Source organism: Sylvia atricapilla, chromosome 25, assembly GCF_009819655.1.
Source record: "Sylvia atricapilla isolate bSylAtr1 chromosome 25, bSylAtr1.pri, whole genome shotgun sequence".
In the NCBI taxonomy this organism is placed as follows: Eukaryota; Metazoa; Chordata; class Aves; order Passeriformes; family Sylviidae; genus Sylvia; species Sylvia atricapilla.
Genome location: NC_089164.1, coordinates 1,322,811 through 1,335,525, shown reverse-complemented (window position 1 = coordinate 1,335,525; position 12,715 = coordinate 1,322,811). Strand labels below are relative to the sequence as shown.

Genomic DNA, 12,715 nt, shown 5'->3' with positions numbered 1-12,715 from the left:
GGGATACTGGGATAAATCCTTCCCTGTGAGGGTGGGCAGGCCTGGCACAGAGCAGCTGTGGCTGCCCCTGGATCCCTGCAGTGCCCAAGGCCAGGCTGGACATTGGGGCTGGAGCAGCCTGGGACAGTGGGAAGTGTCCCTGCCATGGCAGGGGTGGCACTGGGTGTCTTTTTAAGGTCCCTCCCCATGCAGAGCAGTCTGTGACTGTGTTCCCAAGCAGCAGAGGGGGGTCAAATCCCACGAAGATGCTGCGAGATGGGAGCTGGGAACAGCCAGAGGAGCTTCAGTGACCTCCTGCAGCCTCCTCTGCCAGGAGGAGCCTCTTGGGCTGCCGAGCTCCAGAGCAGGGAGTTCATCCCTGGCACTGCCCCGGATCCATCCCTGGAATTTCCCTGTATTCATCCCAGAAACTGCCCTGGGTCCATCGCTGGCACTGCCCCGCGTTCATCCCTGCCTCTGCCCCGGGTCCATCCCAGAAACTGCTCCAGGTCCATCCCCGGCATTTCCCCGGGCTCATCCCTGGCACTGCCCCGGGGCCGCTGCTCGAAGCCTGCTGTCCTCAGGGGAGGAAAAGTGGCTGCTGCTGGCAGAGGGTGAGGGACAGGCACAGGGATGAGGGACAGGCACAAGGATGTGGCACAGGGATGTGGCACGGGCACAGGGATGAGGCACAGGCAGAGGGATGTGGCACAGGGATGAGGATGAGGAACAGGGATGAGGCACAGGCAGAGGTGTGAAGCACGGGCAGAGGTGTGAAGCACGGGCAGGATTTTCCACCCCCGAGGTCTCGAGGGCTTGTGCAGGTTCAACGTTTTGGAAAAAAAAAAAAAAAAAACAAACCAAAAAAAGATTCTTTAAACCAACGTAATCCTGGTAATGAGCCCCGAGGCGGCCTCGGGCGGGATGAGGTTCAGGTTTCTTTTTGTCACCGAGATCCTGTTCTGGAAATTACGGTGCTCACTGACACAAATCTCAACTCCGGCGGGAAGATTTGCGGCTCGAAACGTTTTCTGTGCGTGTTTTGGGAGGGAAGAGCCGGGCGGGCACCGAGGGCTGGTTCCTCACTCCATTCCCCTCAATTGAAGCCATCAGGGCAGCAGCTCTCCCAGGGTGGTCCTGAAGCCCCCCAGGCTTTCCTGAGCCTCCCAACCCCTGGAGAAGAAGCTGTGTCACCCCTTCCACCCTCCACTTTCCCTCCTTCCCCAGCAGAAATGTCCCTCCGGAGGGGTTTTGCCCCCGCTGCGGCACCCAGGCTCTCTCTTTCTGTCACTGCTTTCAGTGCCTGGGTGGATGAAACCCACCCGGGGCTGTTTTCTGTGAAGCTGTTGGCGCTAAAAGGAATAGCTGGGGCAGTGTGGGTGGCGGGTGAGAACGGGCTTACTCACACGGGGCCGTATTTGGTCGATTTTAGGTTCGAAACCCGAATTTTGGGACGGATCTGCTCACGAGGTGCTGTAAATAAATCGGCTGGAGAGCAGCGGAGGGCAGAGGAGAGGTTCTGGGATTCTGGGGGCTCTGTGTCCTCTGGGATCAGGTGAGGATGGGAAAAGCAGCGGGAAGGAATCCAGTTTTGTCTGGGGAAGATGAGATGGGTTCACACATCGTGGCAGGGAGGTGAGATTCAAGGTGCCTTCCAGGATCATTCTGGGGTTCTGTGCTTCCATCACCTTTGGGAAACACAACCCCAGGGCGGGCAGGACAGAAAATCCCAGACTGAGGAGCTGGTCTGGGGCCTGTGGGAGGTGATGGTCACGACTTTTTGCAGGAGTCAGCTGCAGTGGGAGCAGAGCACGGAAACCTGGGGGCACCCGCGACCCGCTGACTCCACAGGAATTTGTGAAAGATCCGCTGCAACATCTGAAATTCGACATCTGAAATTTTTTAATAGAAAAATAACCCCTCTCTCCTCACCCCACCTGCTTTATTTTTAGCAGCAAGCTTCCTGCTAAGGAAAAAAAAAAATAATATATATATATATATATACATATATATTTCTTGCTTTTGGGGTGATTTTGATCGAATAATAATATATATATATACATATATATTTCTTGCTTTTGAGGTGCTTTTGATCAAAACTCTGGCTCTGCTCCAGGCTGATCACTGGGGAGGGATGAATCACAGAGATCTCTTATCTGTCAACACACGAAGTGTCTGCTGCTCTCGCAAGGATGGAGGTGAAGCCCCTTCCTCCAGCCGTGGTTTGCTGTGCTCCCGTGGTGTTGGTCAACTCCGGGCAGCCCCAGGAGGACAAAACGTCCTGTGGAAGCGCAGGAGGAAGGCACAAGGAGGAATTAGTTGTGCAATGGCACTGAGGAGCCCCCGGCTGGTTGCTGTTTCACTGCTGCCCTTTGTTTTGTGACGAGGTGAGGATTATTTGCTGCTTGTCGCCCTGATTTATCACGGAGGGAAGTTGGTTTTTTTTTCCCTGCCTGGTCTCTCACGACGTGCAGAGCTGCTCTGGCAACCAGCTGCCTCCTTCTGCTGGCCACAGAGGCTTTGCCTTGGTTGCCTTTCTGCCTTGGGTTGGTTGGTAAAGCTGGACAACTCAAAAAGGGCAAAAATTCTGTGCAAAATCACTTGAGGGTTGTATTTTCTAAGCATTAGGACCAGGCCCATCAGGGGGATGTCAGGATTTCCTGGTGGGAGGCTCAGCCTGCTCACAGCTGAATTGCTCAATGCTCAGGAAAAGCTGGATTTATGGAAGATCCCGTTGGCATCAGCCTCGCTCAGACCTGGGGCTGCAGGGACCCTGCTGAGGGCTGGCTGTGAAGTGACAGGTGCTGATGGAAATCTGGCTGAAAAAGCAGAGGAACAAGATGTGATTTTTTTTTTTTATTTTATTTTTTTTGCTCAGAGTAAAAGGTTCTCTCCAGAAATTGCTCCTGTTACCAGGGTGTAACAGGCCCGCAGGAATCCTGCTCTAGGCTTTTTGCAGCCCGTTTTCCAACCAGAAAAGGCAAAGCTGCTCCTCGGTGCTCTGAAAATCAGACCCAGCAGGTTGTGGGGAGGGTGTGTGAGATGTGCCAGTCGCAGCAGCCGGGCTCAGCATTGCAAAAGAGTCAGGAAATCAAGTTTCAGCTCGGAAAAAAGTGAATTTGGTGCTTACTGCCAGGAAAGGAACCTTGTGGTCCGGCTCTGGAGCAAAGGAGATGGTCTGGTTGCTTCAGGGTGTGATGAAATGATGGAGAGACCCTGCCAAGAGGCCAAAGGCAGCAGGTCACAAGGCACAAAATGAGAACTGCTGGTGTTAAACCCCTAAATCTCCACCCCTGAGCAGCTGAGGTGTTCTCCCTGCACCGTGGGCTGGAATCTCCATCTCCTTTGCCGTCGGAAAGCCCAGAGGAGTCTCTGAAGCATCTGAAGGCCTGGCAGGGATGAGGAGCAGTTCCACACCCTTCCTGGCCCTGCATCGCCGTCCCACAGCCCCAGGGGTGGCAGTGCCTGTGTCCCACACTGTCACACATCAATGCACTGCTGCCTGGGCTGGCACCTCGAAGTGTCCCAGGGTTTGTGCAGCTCTGTGCCCTCACCTCGTCACTGCTGCTGCAGGGGTTTGGTGCTTAAAGGGGAACATCTCAGAAGAGCTTGTTGTGAGATGTCAGGGGACGGTGGCCTTTAATTAAAACAGGGTAGATTTAGACTAGATATAAGGGAGAAACTTTTCAAACACTGAAATAGGCTGATGAGAGAGGCGGTGGCTGCTCTGTCCCTGGGACCCTCCAGGGCCAGGCTCGAGGCACCTTGGAACTCTCTGGGACAGTGGAAGGTGGGAACAATATGATCAATAAATTCCCTTCCAGCCCAAACCATTCTGTGGCCACGAGCCTCCCCGGGGTTCAGTTTTGGATCTGAGTCCTCCACAGAGCCCCAGGCTGTGTGAGCATGAAGCAATTCAGGGCAGAGGGGACAGCCAGTGCTGCCTGCTCCTGCTCCTGCTCCTTCTCCCGTGGGTGCTGCTCCCTCAGCCTGCCCGGGCTCTGCCTGTCTCAGGCAAACCAGCCCTGAGTCATTGTGAAACCTCCAGCCCTGGGGCTGCCGGGGGCTCGGCTGCAGCACAGCCCCGTGTGAACAGAGCTTCTCTGAAACTGGGAACCTGCTGGGAACCTGGTGGGAACCTGCTAAGAACCAGGCACCTTACTGAGCTCGAGGGTTGTGTGGCTTTGCTTGCCTCCCAACCAGCATTTATCCATTCTTTTTCTGCTCTGGACAGGGTCTGACAGCAGCAGGGATGGGGGAAGGCTTCTGCCAGGCTGGTGTGGTGGGACTGAATCCTTTTCCTCCCTCGGGAGCATCCCTGGGATGGATGGCCACTGCCAGCAGAGTAACCCGTGGGATTTGGTGATTGGGAGCTCTGGGTGCAGTCTCTGGGGTCTCTGGGTGCAGCTCCTGGGGGTCTCTGGGTGCAGACCTTTGGGGTCTCTGGGTGCAGACCCTGGGGGTCTCTGGGTGCAGCTCCTGGGGGTCTCTGGGTGCAGTCCTTAGGGGTCCCTGGGTGCAGACCCTGGGGGTCTCTGGGTGCAGACCTTGGGGGTCTCTGGGTGCAGTCCCTTGGGTCTCTGGGTGCAGTCCCTTGGGTCTCTGGGTGCAGTCCCTGGGTCTCTGGGTGCAGTCCTTTGGGGTCTCTGGGTGCAGTCCCTGGGTCTCTGGGTGCAGTCCCTGGGGTCTCTGGGTGCAGACCCTGGGGGTCTCTGGGTGCAGACCTTTGGGGTCTCTGGGTGCAGACCCTGGGGGTCTCTGGGTGCAGACCCTGGGGGTCTCTGGGTGCAGACCTTTGGGGTCTCTGGGTGCAGACCCTGGCGTCTCTGGGTGCACTCCCAGGGCTCCATTTTCCCGTTGCCATCCCCCTGGAACAGGAGCCAGGTGACTCCAAAGCTCCTCACTGGGCTGCTGGCCCTGGGGATGAGCATCTTCAGCAATCCCCAGCTTTGGGAATTTCTCAGCCTCTCACCGCCTGAGGGCAGGAATTGGCGGCTCTGCGAAGCCGGGGCAGTGCCCTCCGCTCCCCTCGGTGATCTGTGTGCCCAGCTGGTGTTCACAGCCCTGTTTTTGCTGCTCCTCCTGTCCCCTTTCGCGACAAAAGCCCCAATTTCGGCCACGTGCTGCTGAAATGTAGGACACAGAGAGGCAGGAGCTGCGTGGGCCCGGGAGCTGCAGCCACTTCGAGTTAAGTAACACGAGATAACTACAACCACAGCAAAATGAGGAAAGTTCCGAAAGCTTCCGCAACCCTAAAGAAGTTATAGCAGAGTTGACTTGTTTTAATTTCGCCCCCTTGTATCACCTCCAGGCTTGTCCCTGGTTTTTGGGGCACCTTGGGATGCTGAAGAGTTACGTACAGGGTGCTCATTTTCCTCGTGACAAGAGACAATTTTTTTTTCCTGTTCCAAGAAAGAGGTCAGTGAGGTTTGGGTCCTCAGTCTGGAGGTGTCTGTCCTGCTGTGGTCAGGAGACACTTCCACCCTGGTGTTCCAGCTGGGATTTGCCCTCCTCCTGCTGCCCCAACAGCAGAAGATGAAGAAAGTTCATTACATTCCCGACAGCGAGCACAGCGCGGGGCGCTTGGGGCTTTGAGGAAAAGTTTCTGAAGGAAGAAAAAAGCAAAAAGCAGAAGCAGCAGAAAGCTCCGAGGCAGCCCCGGGTGGGGATGCGGGATTTGGGGCGCTCAGCCCTGGGGCAGGGCAGGAGCAGAGAGGTCGGGAGGCGATTCAGGCTCTCGGCGCTGGGGCTGCTGAGCAGGCGGCGCTCTCAGGGCGAGGATACCCAGCAAGGAAACCCAACTTCTGTGGGATAACAAAACCAGAAACCACCAGCTTTGATCTCCGCCACGGCTTCCTGCTCTTCCTGTAACACGCAGACGGCCACTGAGATTGGCAGGAACTGCACCGGGGGCTGAGGAGCGGTGCCGGGGCTCACTGCAGCTCCTGGCGAGGCAGCAGGAGCAAAACGCTGGGGTTTATGGTGGTTTCCCCAAAAAAAACTGATATTTTGGGCTTCGTTGATGCTGGGACCCGCAGAGCTGCTGCGCACACCCAGCACAGGTCAGGGCGCAGCCCCTGGGGGGACACCGCGGGATGCTGGCGCCAGGATCGCGGCTGGAATTCGGTCACCTGGGCCATTTGCGACGGTGCCCTGCGTCTCCCAGCTCTCCGAGCTGCCTTTTGGCCTTTTACCCCTGTTATTTTTTATTTTTTTAAGCCGTGCATCCCGGCCGTGCCGCGGACAGAGCTCCAGCGAGGGGAGAACGCTGCCGGAGGAGCGGCGGTGGAGGAGAGGGGTGTTTGCTCCTCCCGAGGTGTTTCCCTGCTCTGGGAGGTCAGTGACAGGGATTTGGTGAGGAATTCGCTCTGCAATTTTGCTCAGGTTTTCTCAGTTCCCCTGGTCGGTAACAGAAGCGAGGTGTCTTCCCACCTGGATCTGTGTCCACTGGGCATCCCCACGCTGAAATTACCGCTGATTTACCCCTCATTTACCGCTCATTTACCGCTGATTTACCCCTCATTTACCGCTCATTTACCGCTCGTTTACAGCCCTGCCAACAGCTCGCAGGAACAGGACAGAGGCCGCCTTCGTTAGGGAATCTTTATTAGCAAAAATAAAGGATTTCTTTCCATACAGATAAATAGGAGAGAGTTCACCCAGCGACAGAAGCCGCCCCAGGAGAGGAGCTGATGTCCCCGCTTCTCCCACAACATCCCCGGTGTTCGGAGGGGGAAAAAAAAAACCAAGAAGCACAGAATTGGGCTCAACGGGAGTTTAACGTGCCCTGGGAAAAAAGCTTAATCGAAATTTTACAGTCTTTGACTGCCCTGAGCTTTCAGCAGCAGGAGTGACCCAGCGAGCAGCAGAATTCCTGAATCCCTGCCCCGCTCCGGGATGTCCAAGGCTGCCAGCAGGAATTCCCTGCCGCCACCAGAAATGTCCCCGAAAATTAAAATCCGGCGTGAAGAATCTCTCCTCAGCTGGGACTCGTACAGCAAACACCAAAACCTGGCAGCGTTTCCGTCGGCTGGGGGCTTTTCCACTTCTAAATATTAGAAGTAAAAGCCTCTCTTGGGGTCGTGGTGGTTTGTTTTTTTCCAAGGGTCCGCCGGGGTGAGGAAGAAGCTGAGCCTTAAAATCGGCCACTTTTTGGGGGTTGCACCGAAGCTGCTCCCGCGGCTCGGTGGGGATTAAAAATCCAATCCCACCGTGGAGCAGCCTCCGCGGATTTGAATGCAAATTACCCGAGCCACCTTAAAATGGTGGTGAATTAAATATCCTCTAACTTCTAAAAGGAAAAAAGTAACAGCAGTAAAACGGTGAGTAAAACCCACCGGGAGACTGGAAAATAATAAGGTTAACTTTGCAAAGTGCAGAGTGGCCGAGGCAGCAGCTCTGGAAGGGCAGATACTGAGCAAAATTTAAATCAAGTTCTATTAGAACCAAACATTTCATTCCTATTACTGATTTTTTTTTTTTTTTTAATTTAGTCTGGACTAATCTACAGGCTGAAGTTTAAAGTGGAGTCAACCAAGCTGTTGCTGTGGCTTTTTCTCCTTCTAAATGTAAAACCACCTGATTGAATAAATAAATAGAGATATAAAATATGAGGAGAGGGTCATTTGCCCAAAATTAAATTTTGTTGAACTCAGAGTTGGCCTTGCTCCTAATCAGGAGTGGAATTCACTCAGTTCATTGTCTGCCCTCCAGAAAAATGCTGCCTTGGATGTTTTGAAGCTATGAATAAAATAGCGCTATGATAAACAATATTAAAATATTGAACAATAAATAGTAATTTACAAGCTCATAATTCCTTTCTTCAAGACACACTGTAAACATCAACACTGAGGTATTAGAAGTAATAAATAATAAATTCAACTATTAAAAAAATAACTCTTAAATACAATATTAAGCTGGGAGTTATTGACCTGTAACTCTTGACCCGAACCTTGAGATAACTTAATTTGAGCTCTCGCAGCCTAAAGTGATTTTTTTTCAACAAGTAGCAGGGTTCGGTGTGGAAAATGCAGCCCCAGAGGTGCTCTCAACGCCTTCTCCTCATTGTAAAGTATTTTTCGATGTAGTTGATGAAGATGTCAAACTCTCCCATGGCCTTGTAGATTCCGTTCTTGTCCATCTGCAGGGGAAAGGATTAAACGGGTGGGTTTAAGTGACTGTGATGTGCGATGACAAATCCTCCTCCCACGGACACCTCCGGCTCCTCTGCCCAATCCCCCGGGAATTCCAGGACCTTCCCACCCTTCAACCATCGCTCTCTGGGTTCCTCTGCTGCAAGATTTTGTGTCATCAAACATTTTTGTGTGATTAAAGGCTTTTTGTTTGGGGTTCTGTTCTCCATTCTAAGCAGGTTCCTCCCAGCCCCTGGGTGTGGCCTCACCTTGCTGAAGGTCTCCTTGATGTTCTTCATGCTCCTGCTGCTCTCCTCGCACGTGAAGAATGCGCGCTGCAAAGGGACACGAGCTTCAGCCCCAGGCCTCCCTCTCCAGCCCCAGGGGTGGCTGTCCCCTCCTCCTGTCCCTTGTCACCGCTGCTGCCCCTCTTTGCGGCCACGGGGGCAGCGATTCCAGCTGGTTGGCACCTGGAGTGGCCCCAGCCCTGTGTCCCTGCTGCCAGCCCCTGGGGACAGCAGCTCCCGGTGTGGGACAGGGTTTGTCCCAGCTGAGTGCAGCGATGGGCTCACGGCCACCCCGGGTGTGACTTCAGCAGCTTCAGCACCCAGGTAAGGGACAGATCTCCTCCTGCCCTCCCTTGCTCTTCAGGCAGGCTCTGATTTGCAGGGCTGGCTGCGGGTAGAGCTCCTGCTCCATCACCCCTGGGCTGATGAGAGCACAAACCAGACCCTGGAGCCTGTCTGGATGCCTGCTCCATCGTCCCTGAAATATTGTGAGCACAAACCCCATCCTGGAAGGCTCCTGGAGCCCTGCTCCTCCATCCCATCACTGACCTGATGAGAGCACAGATCTCACCTTGGAGCCTGCCTGGAGCCCTGCTCCATCATCTCTGAACTAATGGGAGCACAAACCCCGTCCTGGGGTCTGGCTGGAGCCTGTTCCTCCATCCCATCCCTGAAATAATGAGACCACAAACCCATCCTGAACCTGCCTGGAGCCCTGCTCCATCATCCCTGAACTGATGGGAGCACAAACCCCACCCTGGGGTCTGCCTGGAGCCCTGTTCCTCCATCCCACCCCCAGGCCCGCCCCGGGCACGCTCTGCCCAGCCCAGCAGCACTGATCCGCACTCACACAGCGCCTCATCATGGCTCTCAGGCTCAGCAGGAGGTTGCCCAGGTCGCCCACGCTGTGCTGGTGCTCAGCGCTGGTCCTCATGGCGCTGGGCAGCACCTCCTCCATGTAGAAACCCATCATCTCCGACACCGAGCGGCAGCCGAGCTTCCCCTGGGGACAGGGGGAAAGGAGCCTGGTTGGGGACAGCCACCAGCTCCGGGTGGGGTTTGGACAGGGCAGAGCCGGGTTTGGGGATTGGAAAGATCAGAGCCGGGTTTAGGGGTTTGAACAGGGCAGAGCTGGGTTTGGACAAAGCAGAGCTGGGCTTGGGGATTGGATAGATCAGAGCTGGGTTTGGGGTTTGAACAGGGCAGAGCTGGGTTTGGGATTGGAAAGATCAGAGCTGGGTTTGGGATTGGAAAGATCAGAGCTGGGTTTATGGGTTTGTACAGAACAGAGCCTGGTTTAGGGGTTTGTACAAACCAGAGATGGGTTTAGGGGTTTGTACAAACCAGAGCCAGGTTTAGGGGTTTGGACAAACCAGAGCGGGGTTTAGGGGTTTGTACAGAGCAGAGCCAGGTTTAGGGGTTTGGACAAACCAGAGATGGGTTTAGGGGTTTGTACAAACCAGAGATGGGTTTAGGGGTTTGGGCAAATCAGAGCCAGGTTTAGGGGTTTGGACAAACCAGAGCGGGGTTTAGGGGTTTGTACAGAGCAGAGCTGGGTTTAGAGGTTTGTGTAACCAGCCCCGGGTGTGGAGCCAAGGGGGAAGCCGGTGCCAGCCCCGCCACAGCCACACGTGTCCCTGCAGGGTGGCACTGCCAGCCGGGCGTGACAGCAGCGCATGCCCCAGATTCCAGCCGGCTTCCCTTCTTATGAAACGCTGCCCGAGGATGGGGAAGGCGGGGGAGCTCGCAAGGGAGTGAGATTCTTACCTTGAATTCCTCCAGCAGGTCAGAGCTGAGCAGTTGGATGTTGAGGTCCTCATCCTTCGATTGCTGGGGGAGGATGGAATTGAAAAATGAGCTTTTTCAGGTGGGCAGCCAAACCTTTCCATTTGCCCTAACAAACGATCCTCCCCTTGTTTGCATTTCGGGTCTCCCTGCAGCAAAGGGCGTGTGAGCAGAGCACAGTGACACCAGGCACAGGAGTCACTCTGCTCCACAACCTCTCAGCACAAGGTCAGCCAGAAAATGAAATCACCACCTTTGGTGCCATCGGATTTGTTAATGTGGAGCCCCTGGGGCCGGGCTGGAGCCGCTCTCTCTCACAGGGTGCTGCTGTCTGAGGGTGTGCTCAGACATCAAAGCTCTCCAGGGAGGTTTCAGAGCCCTGGGAGCCACCCCAGCCTCTGTGACAGGACAGGAGGGTTCAGCCCCCTGCTTTGGTGACCCCTGTGAGCCCCCAGGTGATGGGAAAAGGGGGGTTTGTTCTCGTGGTGCCTCTGTTACACCAACCGCAGCGGGATGGGCTGGCACCACCCAAAGCCTTAAAGGCTTTAAAAGCTGCCCCGAGAGGTTAAAAATCCCGTTCCCAACGTTATCTGGGAGACTGACAGCCAGCTCTCCATCTAAAACCTTGGCTGCCTTCGTTTGCTGACAGATACAAGCTGCGACATTAGCTTGAGATTTAATCTGGAGAATGACCCTGTTTTATTGCTAAAACACATTGCCACGGAGTAAAGCAGTGCCAGGGCTGTGACCAAGCACCTCCACCAGCGCTGATGGCACGGCAGATGCTCTGAGTGCACCCTGGGGTGCAGAGCAGGGACCTTGCACAGGCACCAGGGCAGGTGTTCAGTGTCTGCTGTGCTCCCCCACTCATAAAAACACCCTCTGCAGGTTTTGTGGTTCTTTCAAAGAAAAAAAAAAAAATCTCTAGCAAAAGATTTCGCTTTTCATCTGTCACTGACTTCAGCAGGGCTGGACTTTGTTGCCCTGAAGAAAAAGAAACCCTATTTCCTTCCTATTAATTCAGTGATTAACTCGGTTTGCAGCATGTCGGGGGAAGCCTGGCTAGAAAGGCTTGCAGAGGTTCATTATGAAACCTCGAGTTCACTGTCATTAAAACTAGGAAGGAAAGCCTGGCAGATTTTCTCTCTGTGAGCAGCGAGAAACACAACCCAGCCAAATCATTTCTGCAGGGAGGAAACTCTTCCCTCTCGTCCAGATCCCGGCCCTTTGCAAGAAAAGCAAAAAACGGGAAGACAAAAAAAAAAAAAAAAAGAAAAAAAAAAGAAAAAGCGACAATACTTACAAAATAATCCTTGATTTCCTCAAACTTGACCCTCAGCTCTTTGAGCTTGGTGGGCAGCAGCTTGGGGAAGAGGGTGCAGGAGGGCTGGGCGGGCGCCGTGCCCAGCAGCAGCAGCAGCAGCAGCAGGACGGGCAGGGCTGTGCCCCCGGAGCAGCTCCTCATGCTGTTGGGGAAGGGCTGCTCCCCTCTGTGCGGCTCTGGGCTGGATCCCACGGGAGGGAACAAAGCAGATCTGCAGCGTTCACCTTGATGAGAGCCCCTCATTTATACTCTCAAAACATCGCTCCATTTCCTCTCCCCATTTCCTGACGAGCAATATTGGGGTTTTAAGTCATTCATTAAGCCCAAATGTCACTTGGGTTCCCGTCAACTTTGGTTTCCTGTTCTTTGACCCCCCTCCTCTCCACACACCCCATCAATGTTTTTATGCTTAGACGCTGCATTTTTTTTTTAATTTTTTTTTTTTTTACATTGCTTGTTTCTTGTAAGTTTGTGGCTAAAGGGGCTGTGTGAGGTTACCTTATTCTAACAGTTCCATTTTTTATTTTTAGATCAATGTTGTATGGTTAGGGGGGAAAAAAAGTGTTGCCACTTTTAAATCTCAGTATCAACCCTGCAGGGAGCATCACTCAGCAGAATTGCTTTTCATGAACGGTACGAGTTCTCTTTCTCTTCCTTTGGCGTTCTAATCTGCAAGCACATGCCATCACCTGAAATTTTCATTTTTAATTCATTTGAGTTTGGGATTTTTTTTTCCACTTAATTCACATGTCAGCTGAAGCCAATGTGAATTTTGCTCAGCAGGCTCAGTCCGTGCTCCCAAATATCAACTGGATGCCAACGGGATCAGTGGATCCCAGGGGAGGATTCCAGCCCTGCTCTGGTCCCTTGTGGATCCTCCAGGGTTTGTGCCACTACTTTGATGCTTGGCGTTAAAAAGTGCACGAGCAGGTCACAAGAACTCATTTTCCAGGCTTTAAACTCTTATTCTGTTTCCTAGAAATGGACACCAGCCCCATGCCAGCAGCAGCGTGTCCTGTCTCAGCCAGGACTTATTGTCCCAGATGTGATAAAAGTGTCTCTTTGGAGCCCCAGAGAATTCCTGTGACGTCTCCTCATTTTCCTCTCTTTTCTCCTCTCTTTCTATATCTGTTTTAGCCCACACCCCCTGCTTCCTTGGGATAAAGATTTCACTTATTTATTCAGGAATTTGACATCCGAGAAAGTGA

The 12,715-nt window shown here is 53.7% G+C and overlaps 1 protein-coding gene across 1 annotated transcript; it reads right to left on the bottom strand.

Annotated features, from left to right (window-relative positions):
• Positions 1-7,918: 7,918 nt before the first annotated feature.
• IL10 (interleukin 10) lies at positions 7,919-11,648 on the bottom strand. The gene is made up of 5 exons (XM_066335562.1): positions 11,487-11,648; positions 10,166-10,228; positions 9,249-9,401; positions 8,381-8,446; positions 7,919-8,119 (listed from the first exon to the last, which is right to left on the bottom strand). The coding sequence occupies exons 1-5, from the start codon at positions 11,646-11,648 to the stop codon at positions 8,027-8,029; spliced, it is 537 nt and encodes a 178-aa protein (XP_066191659.1). The 3' UTR covers positions 7,919-8,026.
• Between the last annotated feature and the right edge of the window lie 1,067 nt (positions 11,649-12,715).

Excerpts from the sequence above, each read along its gene's own strand:
- IL10 (XM_066335562.1), bottom strand. The coding sequence starts at position 11,648 with ATGAGGAGCTGCTCCGGGGGCACAGCCCTGCCCGTCCTGCTGCTGCTG. Across the intron at positions 10,229-11,486 it reads AGGAAATCAAGGATTATTTT|CAATCGAAGGATGAGGACCT; the intron begins GTAAGTATTGTC and ends ATCCTCCCCCAG. Across the intron at positions 8,120-8,380 it reads TCAAGGAGACCTTCAGCAAG|ATGGACAAGAACGGAATCTA; the intron begins GTGAGGCCACAC and ends TTTCCCCTGCAG.